Here is a 16,648-nt window from a genome sequence, read left to right on the forward strand (position 1 = left end):
GTGTAATGCCAGCCTAAGCCCGGTATTACACTATAAAAGTTTTGTAAAAGTCCTTTTATAAAACTTGAAAAATGCAGCCAACAAGGTCACCGGTTGCATTTTCTAGAATGTAACCAATAACATTGGTTAGATTTTGCAAGTTTTATAAAAGGAATTTTATCAAACTTTTACAGTGTAATACCGGCCTAAGACACATTCGTACACATTCGCAATTTTCGCTCTACTCATTCGTAGTACATTTCCTATGGAGATAGAACGCAGTTGTGCTCGATTTAAAAGAAAAAGAAAAGTTAAAAACTGTGTTAGCTCTCTCCTGTGTTCCTAAATCAATGCACTAATTTTTATTACTAAATTGCATTACGATTGCGGTTAAGTTCAATTCAACATGATCGAGAGGAATTCATCAATTCTGTGTCTATCGATATTAGTTAATTCGTGAGGAAAATCGCGTTCTGACATTCCTGTATATGCAGTCATCAATTATAGGCAAGTTTGTGTGACTTCGCAACAGCTATGTCAGCTCAAATTAAAAAAAAAGGGGATCTCAGCGAGTTAATGAGACAACACCCGTATCTCGACCTGCTAACTTGATGGATTGCTAATGACCTGTTCCATCTTCGAGGTGGCGCTAGAGAGAGAGAAACAGAAAATCTGTGCTAAAACAACGTTTTATATCAGTGTAACCGGGAATAGCGGACGAAAACATCATTCCATGGAGCACAAGAAGAAAAAAAAATACCGTGTAAGATAATTTGCGGAAGCTGCAACACGCGTTCATTTATATGATGGCCTCCGAAATAAATGACACGAAATAACGTAATTTCTGGAGCAAAAAACAAGCATTAATATTCATTAACATAATCTCTCCTTCCGAAAATCGGGTAATTCAATGAATTATGGAGGTGCGAATGTATTTGTGTGAAACGACACCATTGCAAATTGAATAATTTTTTGCTTTTAATCATAACTTTAGCTAATAACCACTTAGATTTACATACACAAATATCTCCAGAAATTATTCGTAAGGAGCAGTATTACGTCATCACCGATGGGGGGGGGGGGGGGGAAGGGGTTTCCGATTTGCTGACTTTTGATGACAAGGGGGGGGGTTTGGATAATGCTTACGTCATCAACCACCCTTTACGAAAATATGAAATATTTTTAATGGCATCTTACCCGGCTCGCCAAAAACGAGAAAACCCTTTCGAAAGTTTGTGTGCACTTGAGGTAACATCCCCCCCCCCCTATTGATAAGTGCCCTACACATAACCACTTTAGTGATCTCCAAATTTTTCGCGGATCCAAGTGATCTGGAAATGTGTCCGGGCCGCTTAAGTGTTCTGGAACTGTGCCACGCATCACTTAAATAATCTGAGAATGTGCTGCGGGTAATTTGAGTGATATAAAACCGCACTGGGGGAGCCACTTAAGTGCTCTAAAACTACGTCACATGTCACTCAAGGGATCTCTAAATGTGTAGCGGATCGCTTAAGTGTTCTGGAACCGTGTCCCGGGTCATTTAAGTGATCTGAAAATGTGCCACGGGCCGCTTAATGTTCTGGAATTGTACCACGGGACACTTAAGCGATCCGTAAATGTGCCGCTTAGTTCATTTTTATAAAATTAGGGTTGAAGAGGGCAGGTTGCATCAGATAACCCCCAGGGCCATATTTGGTCCCAAGGACCTTTATGTGATTTATCATTATATGGCTTATAGAGGGTGGGTCGCAATGAATTTATTAAAGATAAATTTTGAGTTCATTGCCTTCAAATAACATTGAAATTAACAGAAATAGATTATAATAACATATAAAGGTATTTTCTTCCGAAATTTCAATTTTCAAAAAATTATTTTTTTTGCATTAAAAAAATAAATTTTTTATCGTGGGGGGGGGGGGGGTGCCTCTCGTGTATGTCTCTTATCCCACCAATATGCGTTAGGATTCAGAGGGGCAGAGCTGATGACGAAATTTTGCTGACAAGGGGGGGGGGGTCAAAAATGGCTAAAAATTTGCTTACGTAATACTTGAACGGCCCCTAAGTGTCACAGCACATTTTTCCAAATAACAAAAGGACATTGAAAAGTATTTGATGATTTTCTAAGTCACTTGCATTGGGGGTAATCACTCATAAAAAAAATAATTTGAGATTAGATATTTTTCAATACGATATACAGTCAACCCTCCGTTTACGAACCTAATTCGCCCCTGAAGTCCGTTCGTAAACCGGAATATTTTTTCCCCATAGGAATCAATGTGAAATGGATTAATGGGATCCCGAAGATTTCTGTTGTCAATTTTTACAACGCTCCTTCATGCTCAAGTGCGCGACTTAAAATAAATAAAAATCATCTCATACTGACACTGAAAACCTTTCTTTTCCCTGGAGAGGAACAATTTCAACCTCGTGAGATATCGGGATTGTATCCTATACGAGACCAGAGCTGCACAAATGTCTGGTCTCATTAATTTCGTTCACAGAATAGAACCTCTCGATAACGGACAACTTTCGGACCGAGGATTTTATTCACTAACGAAGAGTCTGTTGATGGAAGGTAAAATATTTTGAGACCTGTGTGTCAACTCAATTCGGAAAAGTATCTATTAACGGGGAAAGAGGGGTTGACCGCTAACGGGGAGGTCCGCTGATAAGGGAGGTTCCACTGCATTAATCTGTGTCAAAGCGATCAAAATTTCTGCCTGCAAAGCAACCTGGCCACAATACCTTCTAAACCGAATTCATAGTTATGTAAATTACTTGCTACCCAGCAAATCCGTAGTGGGAAGTAGGGAGCAAAAGGAAAGGCATGGTCTCGCCACCTGGTCTTGAAGTCTCGCCACAGAGAGCAACAGGCCTACAACGATGCAATTATTCAATCATTACACTTCACTCATAGTTAGAAAAAACTGGTGGCAGATGGCAGCACTACACATAACAAGCATTACACAGAAACTAACTTCATGTCGGGTTTCACTATACGTACATTCCAACAAATTCGTTAGAGGTTCCGCAGAGGAATGTGGACGTGGTACATGTATGGTTTAGTGGTAGTGCTCTCCCCTCCATCCGCGAAATGTTAGAAAATGACATATAAATGGAATAAAATGTATGAGTCTAGCCTATTCTTTTACCGCTTTGGTCCCTCCTGAAATATCTGTGGTGTCCGCCCCCCTCCCCCCGCGAAATAAATTTCTGGCAATGGTCCTGCTGCCAAGCTTTATAATAAGTAATGTGGGACATTAAAATGATGTTTGTAGAAATCAGTGAGTGTTGATTCTGTGTCAGAGATTTTTGCGAAAAAAAACATTTCTGAAACTGTGTACATTGAAACACGTGGGTACTGATACACATGTACATTGAGTACATGTGCTTTGCCACCCCCCCCCCCTGGAAAAAGTTGAAATGACGGCCCTGATGTAAATCTTCTCAAAGTTTGTGTGAAATGAGACAAGCTTATCTAATACACTGTATTGGAGGAGTCGCGTATTTGGAGAAAAAAACCCTCCCCGTGTGCGTTTTACCAAATTTCCACTATTCACGTTTCGGATTCGGTCTAACTGTTCCAGACTTTCATGTTCGTACACCGAATCACTTTGTTGTTCGTAAACCAAATTGTACACTAATCTAGATGTTCGTTGACCGAGGGTTAACCGTACACGGAATTACATGATGCTAAAAAGGATGAGCACAATTTTAAGCAAAAAGTTTATCATATTTTTAAAGTTAATAAAAAAATTACCTCAATTTATATTAAAAAAAATTTGCAATGAAGTATTTATTGTAGCGTTTTTTTTCCTTCTTGATTAATTGAAAATAGTATTAAATCTCACTCACAAATAAAAATTACAAAAACCTCGTCACTCACGAAATGCCACGTGAATAGTGTAGATGGCGCAATAGACCAATCAGGATCATAAATTGGATGAGATTAGGGTTAGCGGACGTTCTAATTTTTTATATCTTGAGCGTGTCCATATGTTTTTGAAGTTTCTCTTCCCCCCTCCCCATTTTCAGGAATCCGAGAATATTATCGGTTTCAGAAAAAAAATTGCCCTGTGAAACAAAAATCTTTTCATGTGTGTGTTTTCGCTCATATTTGCTAAGTTTCAACAATTGCAGTCTAACTTCACAGGAAAAAAAAAGAACCCAAGTTGTCACCCATGTCAGGAAAGATATTATTCCAGCCACGATCGCGCATGTTCCATTATACAGTACTAGTATGAAAAAGACAGTCCGAAAACAGCGCTTCCGGAAGAACGTTACCCAAGGCCATTTCAACAGCATCACGGCCAGCTGGGCTAATTAATAATCAATGGAACCTTCCCAGCTGGAAGCACCAACCAGGGTTGTCTTAAGAGCAGCATGGGCCCCCCCCCCGGGTCAAGTGGTTTTTCTGAGGCCCTACCTCGTAAATTCTAAAAAATTTAAACCGAATTTCATTTTTGTGAGGCCCCTCTTCTCTTGAGGCCCCCGGGCCGTGCCCGGGTGAGCCCATGCGTTAAGACGGCGCTGGCACCAACCTACGAAATTACATACTTTCCGAACCCATACAACGATATCTCATTTATCATGGATACCCCTCTCCCCACCAGCAGTGAATTCAGATAGCCCGAATGAAACAACAGCCAATGTCTGATTGCTTGGTAGATGCCCTTCGTTAATTAAGAAACTCCCGCCTCCCTAAACAAAGTGCACATTTTTGAGGTGGTTCTGTTTTGGTTGGAGAACGAATGTTCTTTGTTAGTAGAGTGGCGCCGTCTGTTGTAAGCGTTTCTAAAGATTAGCGTGCATGCGTCCTTATTTCCAAGGTCCTGAATCTAGTAACCATGAAAGAGATTACCTTTGTTATGGTGTCCTAGTCCACCAGATTTACCTTCCCCTTGATCTTGTAGGAAAATGTTAAAGGCAATGTTTATTCCCCACACGTCAAACCAACATCAAAGAATTCAATACAAGAATCGCGAAAGTGATCGAGTGTCATCCGCAGTCGATGTTTGCGAATACGTGTCTAGGGCCGGGATTACACTATAAAAGTTTGATAAAAGTCCTTTTATAAAACTTGAAAAATCTAACCAATACGGTTATTGGTTACATTCTAGAAAATGCAACCGCTGAACTTATTGGCTGCATTTTTCAAGTTTTATGAAGGACATTTATCAAACTTTTATAGTGCAATACCGGCCTTAGACTTGTATTGAAGACTTGTCGTTGTCTTTTGACGGTGCGGCTGGTTTTTTTTTAACCAAGATTCTAAATCCTACTTAAAAAGAATCAAACTGAAATTTTAATTCACAACTACAAAATTTCACGATTATCAAAAAATTTTCTTTTTCCATTTCAAACATTTTCTAATGAAATGAGAAAACGGTCATCATTGAACAAAAATCGCAACACAGAAAGTATATAATCGATTTTAAGTAAGTTTCTATTCATTTCAGAATATCTCGGGAAGGAATTGGAAGAATATGTTTCAAATTTGGATGTTCCTGTAAAAGTAAGTAATTATCTATGTATATTTATTTATTATTTTCTCTTTGAATTTTTTCCTTCCTTTACAAAAGTTTGCCCATTACTGCTATCTTATATATAAATGTGAAAGTATGTATGTGTGTGTGTGTATATATGTATGCATGCATGCATGCTCGCTATACAAATCTACAGTTTTAGACCAATCGTCGCAAGATTTTGCATATATACCAAACAGGACCGGGATTGAACCGTAGGCTACTTTAAAAGTTCGTCAGAGCTGGGCAAAAAACTGTCGGGCAACAATGGTTTTGGGGGCCTCAACAATCACTTTCGGAACGTTTACTTTGGTTACCGTGGTTTCCAACAATGCGTTTCAGACGTGAGTATATGCCTTTACAATGGTTTGCCACACCTTTAATTCTGTTATTATAACAGTTTATTCATTTATAACGGTTTGTCACATTTCCAATCCTCCCAGTAATTGAAGAAAACCCGGGAAGGGCCAGATATTTTTGCTTGCATGTATACAGGGTGTTCTGTAAGTGCTAATGTGGCCTTTATCTCATCAACCACCCATCGTTGAGGTATAGTTTCAATTTAAAAAGTGCTTAAAAGGAATTTGAATAATATTCGTTGCAGAAGCTGGGCATATGACGTCACTAACAACAGAGAACAACAACTACGACGATAAAACAGGGAATAAAAATGTTCAACGCCAGCTGATTAACTCAATGCTTACCTCAAATCATCAGCACTCTACTTCACCAAACACCAACTCTGGCCAAATCGCTACATTGCAATTTACTGCCATTAGTGAGATGGGTTGGAAGTGAAGGTGCTGTCTATCGGTGGTCGCCTCGAGTTTGTTAGCACATCAACACTCTGGCACGAAGCTAAAAAATTATCATTATCCACCAACATGCGAGTTCAACTGCAAAATGACTCAGCACTGCTATCATTTTCACATCAGTTGACCAACCAGTAGACCCAAGCACTGGACCGATTACGTTCCCAAATGGATTTTGCCAGTTGTTAAACTCAGTTCAAGAACTTGCAGACAAAGTCTTCCCAAACATTCAACAAAATGACCAAAATCATGAGTGGCTTTCTGAGAGCGATTCTGGCACCGAAAAATGATAGTGTGAACAAGATCACAGACATTTAGTTCTATATCCTGCAGAATTTCTGAACTCCTTTGGATATTCCGGGTGTGCCACCACACAACTTGACCCTCAAAGCCGGAGCACCTATAATGAATTTAAGAAATTTGGAGATACCGATACAATGGCAACAGACTCTGCGTGAAGAAATTGCACACTTACATCATTGAAGCAACGATTCTAACTGGATGTGCTGTAGGAGAAGACGTCTTCATTCCACGTACCCCAATTATCACTGAAGAAATGCCATTCACTTTCAAGCAATTACAGTTCCCGATTCGTTTAGCTTTTGCCGTGACGATAAACAAAGCGCAAGGCCAGTTGTTAGTAGTGGCAGGTATCAACCTACTTGAGCCCTGTTTTTCACACGGACAGCTTTTCGTCGCGTGTTGGTAATCCCAAAAATTTGTACATCTACACACCAGATGGAAAAAGAAAAAATATTGTGTATCCACAAGCGATTGCCTGAAGTTTTTAATTAAAATATTTAAAAATGAAAGTAATTTTTTTTTACTTAATGCAGAAATATTTTGATTAAGAAATAATTAATAAGCTATATATATGTAAATTTTTTACAGGGCGGGCAACGTCGCCGGGTATCAGCTAGTAGACAATATAAGTGAATGTATATGTGCTTGTATTCTGTAAATAAACCAACAATCTGTAAATTAGTGGTTCTATTAGTGTGCGCCGCTGCTTTTTGGGGTACCGCGTAGAGCTGTCCTTATAATGAGCCTATCCAATACCGTGAAGTGGTTCTTTGTTAGGTCCACCTCGTATCCGCAGGTCTTTGCGCATACGAAACAAAAACTATCCGCTTCAAGTTAACACTTGTGCGGAAAACCTGACTGACGGGAACTCGATATTAGTACTTGTAAGTAGAACAGGGTGGGCAAAAAGTCCGTAGAAACTTTAAAAATAAATAAAAACCGGAAAAATAACCGAAATAACAAAACGGTTTGCAGGGTTAGCATCGCTAGGTCACGGGAATTTTTTTAAGACGGGAAAAAAATAACTCGAAAAACAGCTGATAGGTGGCACTGGTGCGAGCGACTTCTGTGGAAATATGCAAATGAGACTGTCATAAGAACTTGCGCTCCTCATCCACAATCAGATCACCGTTGTAAACCGTGTATGTGTACCTGCTGCACTCTGCCGTTGCTGGATTTGTGGCTCACCTGCAACGTGTTATACCCTGTGGTCATGCGGAACACATACTGCTGTAATAAACGATTTGCAGTCATTCTGTTCGTTATTTACGTATCTTTTCTTTGACTTGTGTACGTCAGCGCCATCTATCGGTTGTTTATTTTTTTTCCTGTAAAAGAAATTCCCGTGACCTAGTGATGCTAACCCTGCAAACCGTTCTTTATTTCGGTTATTTTTCCGGTTTTTATGAATTTTTAAAGTTTTTACGGACTTTTTGCACACCCTGTATTTAGTACTTGTACACAATGTCGTAACTAGGCAGGTGCATACACCCAGGGCCCACTTGGAAGGGGGGCCCAGAATGGATCTAAATGCAAATTCTTGCACAGGGCAAAAAATGGCTATTTACGGCACTGCTTGCACATAGTATTTTGTATACTATAAGTGCATAGTATTTAGTTCTTGTATATTATCAAGAACTGTACCTGTTGCGACAATTATGAACTCGTAATTCATTCATTGATTTACTGCCGATTTTTATTGGTTTACTTCTGATCTTCATTGATTTATTACTGATTTTATACACGTGAGATTGGTTTTATTCAACACGTTTTATTTTGATTTGATTATATTAGCTGGAAATCACTGACGATTTGCACGACCGCCCATGTATAAAAATTTGTATTTGCTGCCAATGGCGGCCGGCAATGTAATTTTAATATGCAGTTAATTTCCGTAGGCACCCCAGTTCACATGTGACAATGTGCTTAAATCACCCTGTGTGATAGAGCCTGGGTGTGTGTCTGTTCTTTGTTAGACTATTCCAGGAAGCCGCGGGTACATGTCCATTAGACAAATACATCCACGGAAGACAAAAGTTTGGAAACCACTGCTCTTACCGATATTTACCACATTTCCATTATACACGTGTGTAGGAAATACTATGCTGGGGTACCACTTGAAAAATAGGCTACTTTTGACAAATGTCATAAATGCATAATAATAAAAAACAACTGTCCATTAACGATGGTTCCTTGACGTCAACAAGGACATGCAGTACGTTTATCTTCGTGCCTGGGCCGCCCTTATCAGACGCGGTTTCCGGTCCGAAAATAATTTCGAGGCTCTTCAGCGTCGATTTTATAAATTTTGTGATACGAAGTCCAAAGATTCATACATTATCGCAAAATATACAGGGAAAAAAATATCTAATCGCCTATTAAAATTCAGAATTAATCAAAAGAAAATAAATCCCAGAATTGATGAAGATTCAGAATTAATAAGAGAAAGATCGAAGAATTGATCAAATTTTAGAATTAATGCGAGAAAAAAATCACAGAATTGCTAAAAATTCAGAAATAATGAGATAAGAAATTATCCCAGAATCGATCAAAATTCAGAATTAATCAAAGAAAATATCTCAAAATTGATGTAAATTCATAATAAATGAGAGAAAATACAGTCGAATCCCGTTATAACTAACTCCAAGAGACCTAAGAAATCACTTCGTCATGAAGGAATTCGTTTTTTTTTTTTTTTTGCATTGTTCCTATATAAATTTATCTGGGGGATTAGAAACGTGTGTTCTTTAAAACGAGATTTTCGCTATATCGGTATTCGTTAAAACTGGATTCAACTGTATCTCGGAATTGATTTAAATTCAGAATAAATGGGAAAATATTTCGTAACTGATGTAAATTCGGAATGAATGGGAAAATATTTCGTAACTGATGTAAATTCGGAATGAATGGGAAAATATCTCTTAATTGATGTAAATTCAGAATGAATGGGAAAATATCTCGTAATTGATGTAAATTCAGAATGAATGGGAAAATATCTCGTAATTGATGTAAATTCAGAATGAATGGGAAAATATCTCTTAATTGATGTAAATTCAGAATGACTGAGAAAATATCTCGTAATTGATGTAAATTCAGAATGAATGGGAAAATATCTCGTAATTGATGTAAATTCAGAATAAATGGGGAAAATATCTCGTAATTGATGTAAATTCAGAATAAATGGGGAAAATATCTCGTAATTGATGTAAATTCAGAATAAATGGGGGATTAGAAATGTGTTCCTTAAAACGAGATTTTCGCTATATCGGTATTCGTTAAAACTGGATTCGACTGTATCTCGGAATTGATTTAAATTCAGAATAAATGGGAAAATATTTCGTAACTGATGTAAATTCAGAATAAATGGGAAAATATTTCGTAACTGATGTAAATTCGGAATGAATGGGAAAATATCTCTTAATTGATGTAAATTCAGAATGAATGGGAAAATATCTCGTAATTGATGTAAATTCAGAATGACTGAGAAAATATCTCGTAATTGATCCAAGGGCGGCTCCGCTTCGTACCGATGCCTTTTAACAATTCAACATTTATAAGGTTTGTTGCTTCCCTAAATCTTCTTAATGCTCGAACGAAGTATAGACAAAAAAGTTTGGCTGTACCTTCCATTTCAGATTTCGTACTAAATACTCCGAACAGACATTTTTTTTTGAGTTATTCAAAAAAAAAATTCGAAAACAAAAAAACTTTTAAAATTAATTATGGAAATATCAGAAACAGTGATAGATCATGCTTTAACAGCGAATAAAATGAACGCTAAAGAAAAAGAACGCTTTTAAATTAATTTAGAGAATTTTTATTCCCATTATTTATATTAGAGTGGTATTAGATTTATTATACCTCGGCGGCATTATTTTTGCTTAACGCAAAGCCTTATGGCATTAGATAAATATATTTCTCCCGCTTCCCTTCACAGGAAAAAAAAAATAAATAAATAAATAAATAATCGTAATCATTTTTTTTTTCCGTACTTATTCGTAGATAACATTAGAAGGAGGAAAAAAAAAGTTAATTAAGGATCTTCCGATCGAGTAGATGCAGATTATTATCCTCTCTGTATTTTTGTTTTCTTACGTGTGGAGATGTTTAACCACAAAATAATTATGAAGCGTCTTTTTCCTAAATATTGGCAAGGAAAAAACAAACAAAAAAAGGATGAAATTCAGCGTGAAAACTTTTTTCCCCCACCGTTTTGTTTCTTCCTCTAAAACCGGGCAGAGGAAAAACAAATTCTGATCGAAATGTTAATGAATAGTTTTAATATCTGTGCAATTTTCAAGCGTGTAAATTAATGGTTTTTAAGAGTGAGGAAGCTCTACCGAAGTTGACAAATTAATGAGATTCTAGCAGAAGGATGATGATGATGAAATATCGGGGGGGGGGGGGAATAATAGATTCGAGTTTTAATTGCCATTTTACTCCGGGGGAAAGTGCCACATGGGCCGCTGTGAGAAGAGTAGTTATAAATATTTCGACGAGATCTCTCAACGTACGCGATGAAGTTTCACTCTCACATATCCAATATGCGCCATTACCTTTTAATTTTATTATCCATAAAATAACGAATTTACGGGTAATGTATTTATGGTCGGTATCAATCTAAAATACTTTGCACCTATTTCTGCTGGTTTACGGAAGTTTCGCCCCCGACATTACTGTGTGAGTGACGGAGTGATTGTATGGGTGAGTAAAATGCATGACAGTATGAGTGAACAAGTGAGTGGGTGGGTGACAGTATGTAATCTGCGCCCGAGTGACGTGGTGGTAAAATGTTCGTCTACCACTATGAAAGTTGCTGATGCCAACTATAGGTATTTTCCCTATAGTTGTCATGAGGCGATCATCGACAGACATCGCCTTCATTTCCAACCAGAATTCAGCGTAAATAACAGTGGTTAACGGAAAATATGGAGTTTTCGAGATAACCATCGTTTAAACATGTCTGCACCGCCATTTACAACTCCAATTTGAAATAACGTGAAAAAGTCATTACATGATTCACAAATTGATTTCATTTCACCGGAATGAAAATGTCCAAATTTTCCAAACTACGTTGACTGATTCCGACATACTTTGCAGAAAAATGTAACATCTAAATAAAAACAAACTTTAGAAAAAATCGGCATTTCGGAAGAATCACAATGTTATAATAATTTTTAACCTGATTCAAAAAATTACGATAATGTTACAAAACTTATGAGAAATCACTTAAAATGAATTCAGTTAAATGTTGAATACTTTGTGGCATCTCTCTTAGCTTTAATAACCTCTCGTAAACGATTTTGCAAAAAAAAAATATTGCAAAAAATCTAATGGATTTTTGCAATAGTTTTTATTGATACTTGCCCACGTGGTCTTCAAACTCATTAAACGTTCATTTTTGTCTTTTGGAGCAAGCTTTTGAAGGCGTTTCTTCACGACAGCTTATAAATTCTCCATGGAACTCAAATCTGATGAATTTTATGACTAAGGAAGCAATTTAATTTGTTTTTTTCTTTGAGCCAAGCAGTGATCGATTTCGAAGTGTGAGTAGATGCACAGTCTTGTTGGAAGATGAATTCAGCATCCAATAAATCTTCAGCCGATGGAATCATGCAGTATTTTAGAATTTCTCGATATACATCAGACTTTACTCTTCCGGTCAAAATATAAAGCCTCTCTGAGCCCTCAGTGCTCACGCAACCCCATACCATAACGGAAGTAGCAAATTTCACTGGCCGCTTCATGCACTGCTTAGTGAATGCTTCAGGGCTGAGACGCCAAACACGGATACCTTGATCACCGTGGGACATACAAAATGATGATTCATCACTGAAAAGAACCCTTTTCCGATTCTGGAAACCCGCATCGTATCCGATTGGAGAGGAAAACATGCCACTGCACATGCGCAGAAGTTTATATTATTTGAATGGGTTTTTTAATTCATAATTCCAGAATCGATCAAAATTCATAATTTTATAATCGATGAAAATTCAGTTTTCAGTTGACTTACAGTAATCCGGCAATTTTGATTTGGCGATTCCGACACACTCTGGTCGGATTAGCGAAAGCCTACTGTATTGTTTCAAAAAAAGGTAGCAGTTCTTTCCGAAATACAGTAGACTCTCGATAATCCGGCCCGTCCAATAATCTGGCTTTTTTCTTCAAGCCACAGAAAAGGAAAATATATCATTGCGTGTATGTGGGCAGATCATTATCCTGTGCTCACCGCTTAATGTGATCACATCGGGACTCGGGTTTTCTGGAAAATAACCGAATGATAACTGTATCCGAAAGACATCCAAAATCAAATGCGATGACCATACCTCCAGTATGTTCGAACGGGACTTGTATGTTAATGTAACGGGACTTGTATGTTAATGTAAAGGGACGAATGTAACCGGTACGGTTATTGGTTGCACTTTTCAAGTTTCATAAAAAATCTTTTACTAAACTTTCTTGTGTAATCCCGGCCTAAAACAGGATATTTTTTACTGTAAGAACCGGATCAGTGAGCAAAAGAATGATCCGGAATGTGTGAGCATATAGTGACATTCAAGTAGCTTAAAGCATGTGCAAGTGCACAGAGTGGCTTAGAGCGTGTGCAAGCATGACCAAAGGAGTAATCTAGAGTGTGTGAGAATATGAAAGTGACCAAAAGAGTGAGCTAGAGCGTGTGCAAGCGTAAATGAACAAACGAGAGACCTAGAGAGTGTGAGCATGTGGAGTGTCCAACAGACAAACTTGGTTCCTATCCATGTAACTACGAATGTCTCTCTAAGGCGGGTTATAGTGAAAAAATTGAATTCGAGGAAAGAGTGGTCATAAAGTGAGAAAAATCAGACTAGAATGGGAGAGGGGCAGAAAAATTCGTGTAGCCCACAATCGTCGAAACCATAAATCCCGCTCTACCCATAGCCATTGAGAGAACTAAGATATTGATGGGGTGATGATTTCTGACTCAAGGTTATCGACTTTTTTTTTTTTTGGATTTTAAACATCAAAATCTAACCAACTTTCTCAAGGCCTCGATTACACTGTAAAAGTTTTGTAAAAGTGCTTTTATAAAACTTTTAAAAATACAACCAATAAGCTGATCGATTACATTCGAGCAAACGAATGTTTTCTATGTTCTTTTTTCCTTGAGAAAAAGAAATAAATAATCGGGAAGCAGATTTTTGAAGTTTCTCTATCAGAGAATTATAATTTTTGTTATTTGAAAATGTACACTTAGACCATCATCGTATAGCTTCCTATAGAAAATATTAGTTACGAGTCTTTTCATTTTCAATAGGTGTTGCGGACCGGACGCAGATCAGGACTAATCAGAGCCCGGCTGATCGGAGCCGCAGCTTCGAAAGCTCAAGTTATAACGTTCCTCGACGCTCATTGTGAGTGTACCATTGGATGGTTAGAGCCTTTATTGGATAGGATCGCCGAAGATAAGTACGTACGATTTTATTTCTAATGTATTTCTTTTTAAAAGCCGGGTCCACGCCAGCCGCGCTACGCGGTTTTGAGCGGCGCCAAAAACTTTTTTTCGGGGAAGGGGGGAAGAATTATAGCTGCGCAATATCGACTATTAAAATCACGACTCTACACTTCGAGACCGCCTTTCGCGTGAGTCGGGGCGTCGTAGCGCTACAGGTGTGGATCCGGCTTATCACTGGAGATATACAGTACAAACTGAATGATAAAATTTATCCTTTTAACCCCTTTACAATCACGGACGTAATGTTGCGTCCAAACGCCAGTGGAATAAATTCGAACAAGTTATCTCGGTGTTTTCTTTTCGCCATCGCGAATCTTTATATTATCCCTATCGACTGGAGTTGCTTTTTTTCCCCTGCTTTCATTCCATTCCATTATTAATGATTTTTTCACGCATATAATGTATCTTTCTACTATACATTAGGTATATGCATGTAAGAGCGAAAGAGATCACGTAGGGTAAGAGTGAAAACACTCTAAAGTTTTCTTGTCTACTTTATCTATTATGCTCTTTTTTTTCCCCTTTTACGTATATATTTTTCCTTTCCCCTAATATGCGGTTAGGTTAGAACGAGGTTGCCAGATCGCCGATTCGTCAAATAGATTTAATCCAAATTTGTTAAAAGTTTTTCGTGAAGTAGTTAATCCTTCCTTAGCAAATTTTCTCTGGAATCTCAAGATTGAGATCGTAAATCCAGTTAGCCTAACAAAAGAGAGGGTTATAATCTCTTTCAACTTGTAGGGCGACGAGCCCACACTACACGATTCGTTGATACCAACCACGGGGAAAGGAAGTAAAAGCTTTAAGCCGCACGAGAAAAGAAGCCAAAAGCCTCTAGCCCTACATTTTTTCTTTCTATTCCCTCGCTTTCCCATCCGGACTTCTAGCTGGACTTTCTCCGGCACGACCGCGCCCTCCAGAACACGGAGCTTATATCGCTGGTGCGACAGAGCCTGGTCGTGAACGGTTAGTTTAGTTTAGATCGTGAAATGAAATTTTCTTTCATCTGTAATTTGTATTCCGCTAAGGTACAAAAATAGGGAAATTTATATCATACACTAATTTTTTTTCCCTCGCATTTGATTTTACAGGAAACGAGTTGTCTGTCCAATAATCGACGTTATAAGCGACACGAGCTTCGAGTACGTGTCCGCATCCGACATGACGTGGGGTGGATTCAACTGGAAGATGAATTTCAGGTGGTATCGAGTACCTCAACGGGAAGTGGACAGGAGGAAGGGTGACCGCACTCAACCCGTAAGGTCGATAATTTACTAATTTTATTCTGATGTATGTATTCGTATCTTATGCATATGCTTGAGTGTATGAAATTGTGGCCTTTTTTTTTTGTGTGAAAATGGCAAATACCAAACAAGCCTTAAGATTCCATTTTTAAATCCCGGCAAAGTTTTTATCTTCATATACGCACTGTAGCCTCTCAAAAACCAGTGTAGTTTCATCACATATCGAGTTCTATTCCAATAAAACAAGTATTTACTTAACTATCGCCTTACATTAATAATCTACTATTTCAGCAATAATCCCATGATTACGACTGAATTGGAAAAATGTGCATTTTTATACAGAAAATCGTGCAACTCGGGATAGCGTAAGTCGAGGTATTGTTGGAATTGTAAAGAAACGAGACGGGGGGGGGGGTGCTTCTCTACAATTAGCGCAGAGAGGGAGTTTCCAGATTTTATCGACACAGAGAGGGAATGAGCAAACATTCTCTCCAGCAACACGATGCTCCACTAAAAAGCACAAACCCAGGCAACTGCCACTTTCAATGCAAAATTGGCATACAGATAGCAGCACTTTTCGCACTCATGCACGAACACCTCAGACATCATAGACACCTTAAAAACACGCATACCGGTAGAACACCCCATCCGGCACTGTGTGTTCTCTACTATATATATTCCAATTCTGGCATTGAAAGTGACAGCTACCGGGATTTCCTTTTTAGTGTTTTAGTGAGCATCGTGTTGCTGGAGAAAATGTTTGCTCATTCCCTCTCTGTAGAGATAAAATCTGAAAACTCCCTTTCCGCACTAATTGTTGAGCCCTCTCCCTCCCGATCTCGTTTCTTTACAATTCCAGCAATATCTCATAACTAGACTTAAACGCTAACTCGAGTTGCGCGATTTTCTGTATAAAAATTCACATTTTTTAAATTCAATCGTAATCATGGGATTATTGCTGAATTGGTAGAGAGACTATAAGGTGAAAATTAAGTAAATAATTGTTTTATTCGACTATAACTTGATATGTGATGAAACTACACTGTTTTTGGAGAGGCTACAGCACGTATACGAAGATAAAAACTTTGCCGGGATTTAAAAATGGAATGTCAAGGCTTCGTGTTATCTCAAAGGTCACAATTTCATACCTGAAGTCCAACATTGAAGGACCGGACACACACCGCTTCACATCTCAAAGCGTTCGTACCCGGAAATTTTATTAAGAACAAAGTAACAATACAGCCACATTAGACGAAGGCAACAAAAAGAAAAAAAGATGCAAACAATCATAGA

General features: G+C 38.1%; 1 protein-coding gene across 1 annotated transcript in view; it reads left to right on the forward strand.

Annotated features, from left to right (window-relative positions):
* Positions 1-16,648, forward strand: part of LOC149088718 (polypeptide N-acetylgalactosaminyltransferase 13-like) — a 134,741-nt gene that overhangs the window by 105,278 nt on the left and 12,815 nt on the right. Inside the window, exons 5-7 of the mRNA XM_089249293.1 lie at positions 5,439-5,494; positions 13,914-14,065; positions 15,203-15,373. Of these exons, the coding sequence (XP_089105419.1) occupies positions 5,439-5,494; positions 13,914-14,065; positions 15,203-15,373 (379 nt within the window). The remainder of the gene's footprint in view (positions 1-5,438; positions 5,495-13,913; positions 14,066-15,202; positions 15,374-16,648) is intronic.

Source organism: Pholcus phalangioides, unplaced genomic scaffold (genome assembly GCF_987345545.1).
Source record: "Pholcus phalangioides strain wild (caught in Gottingen) unplaced genomic scaffold, Ppha-v1.0 ptg000003l_1, whole genome shotgun sequence".
In the NCBI taxonomy this organism is placed as follows: Eukaryota; Metazoa; Arthropoda; class Arachnida; order Araneae; family Pholcidae; genus Pholcus; species Pholcus phalangioides.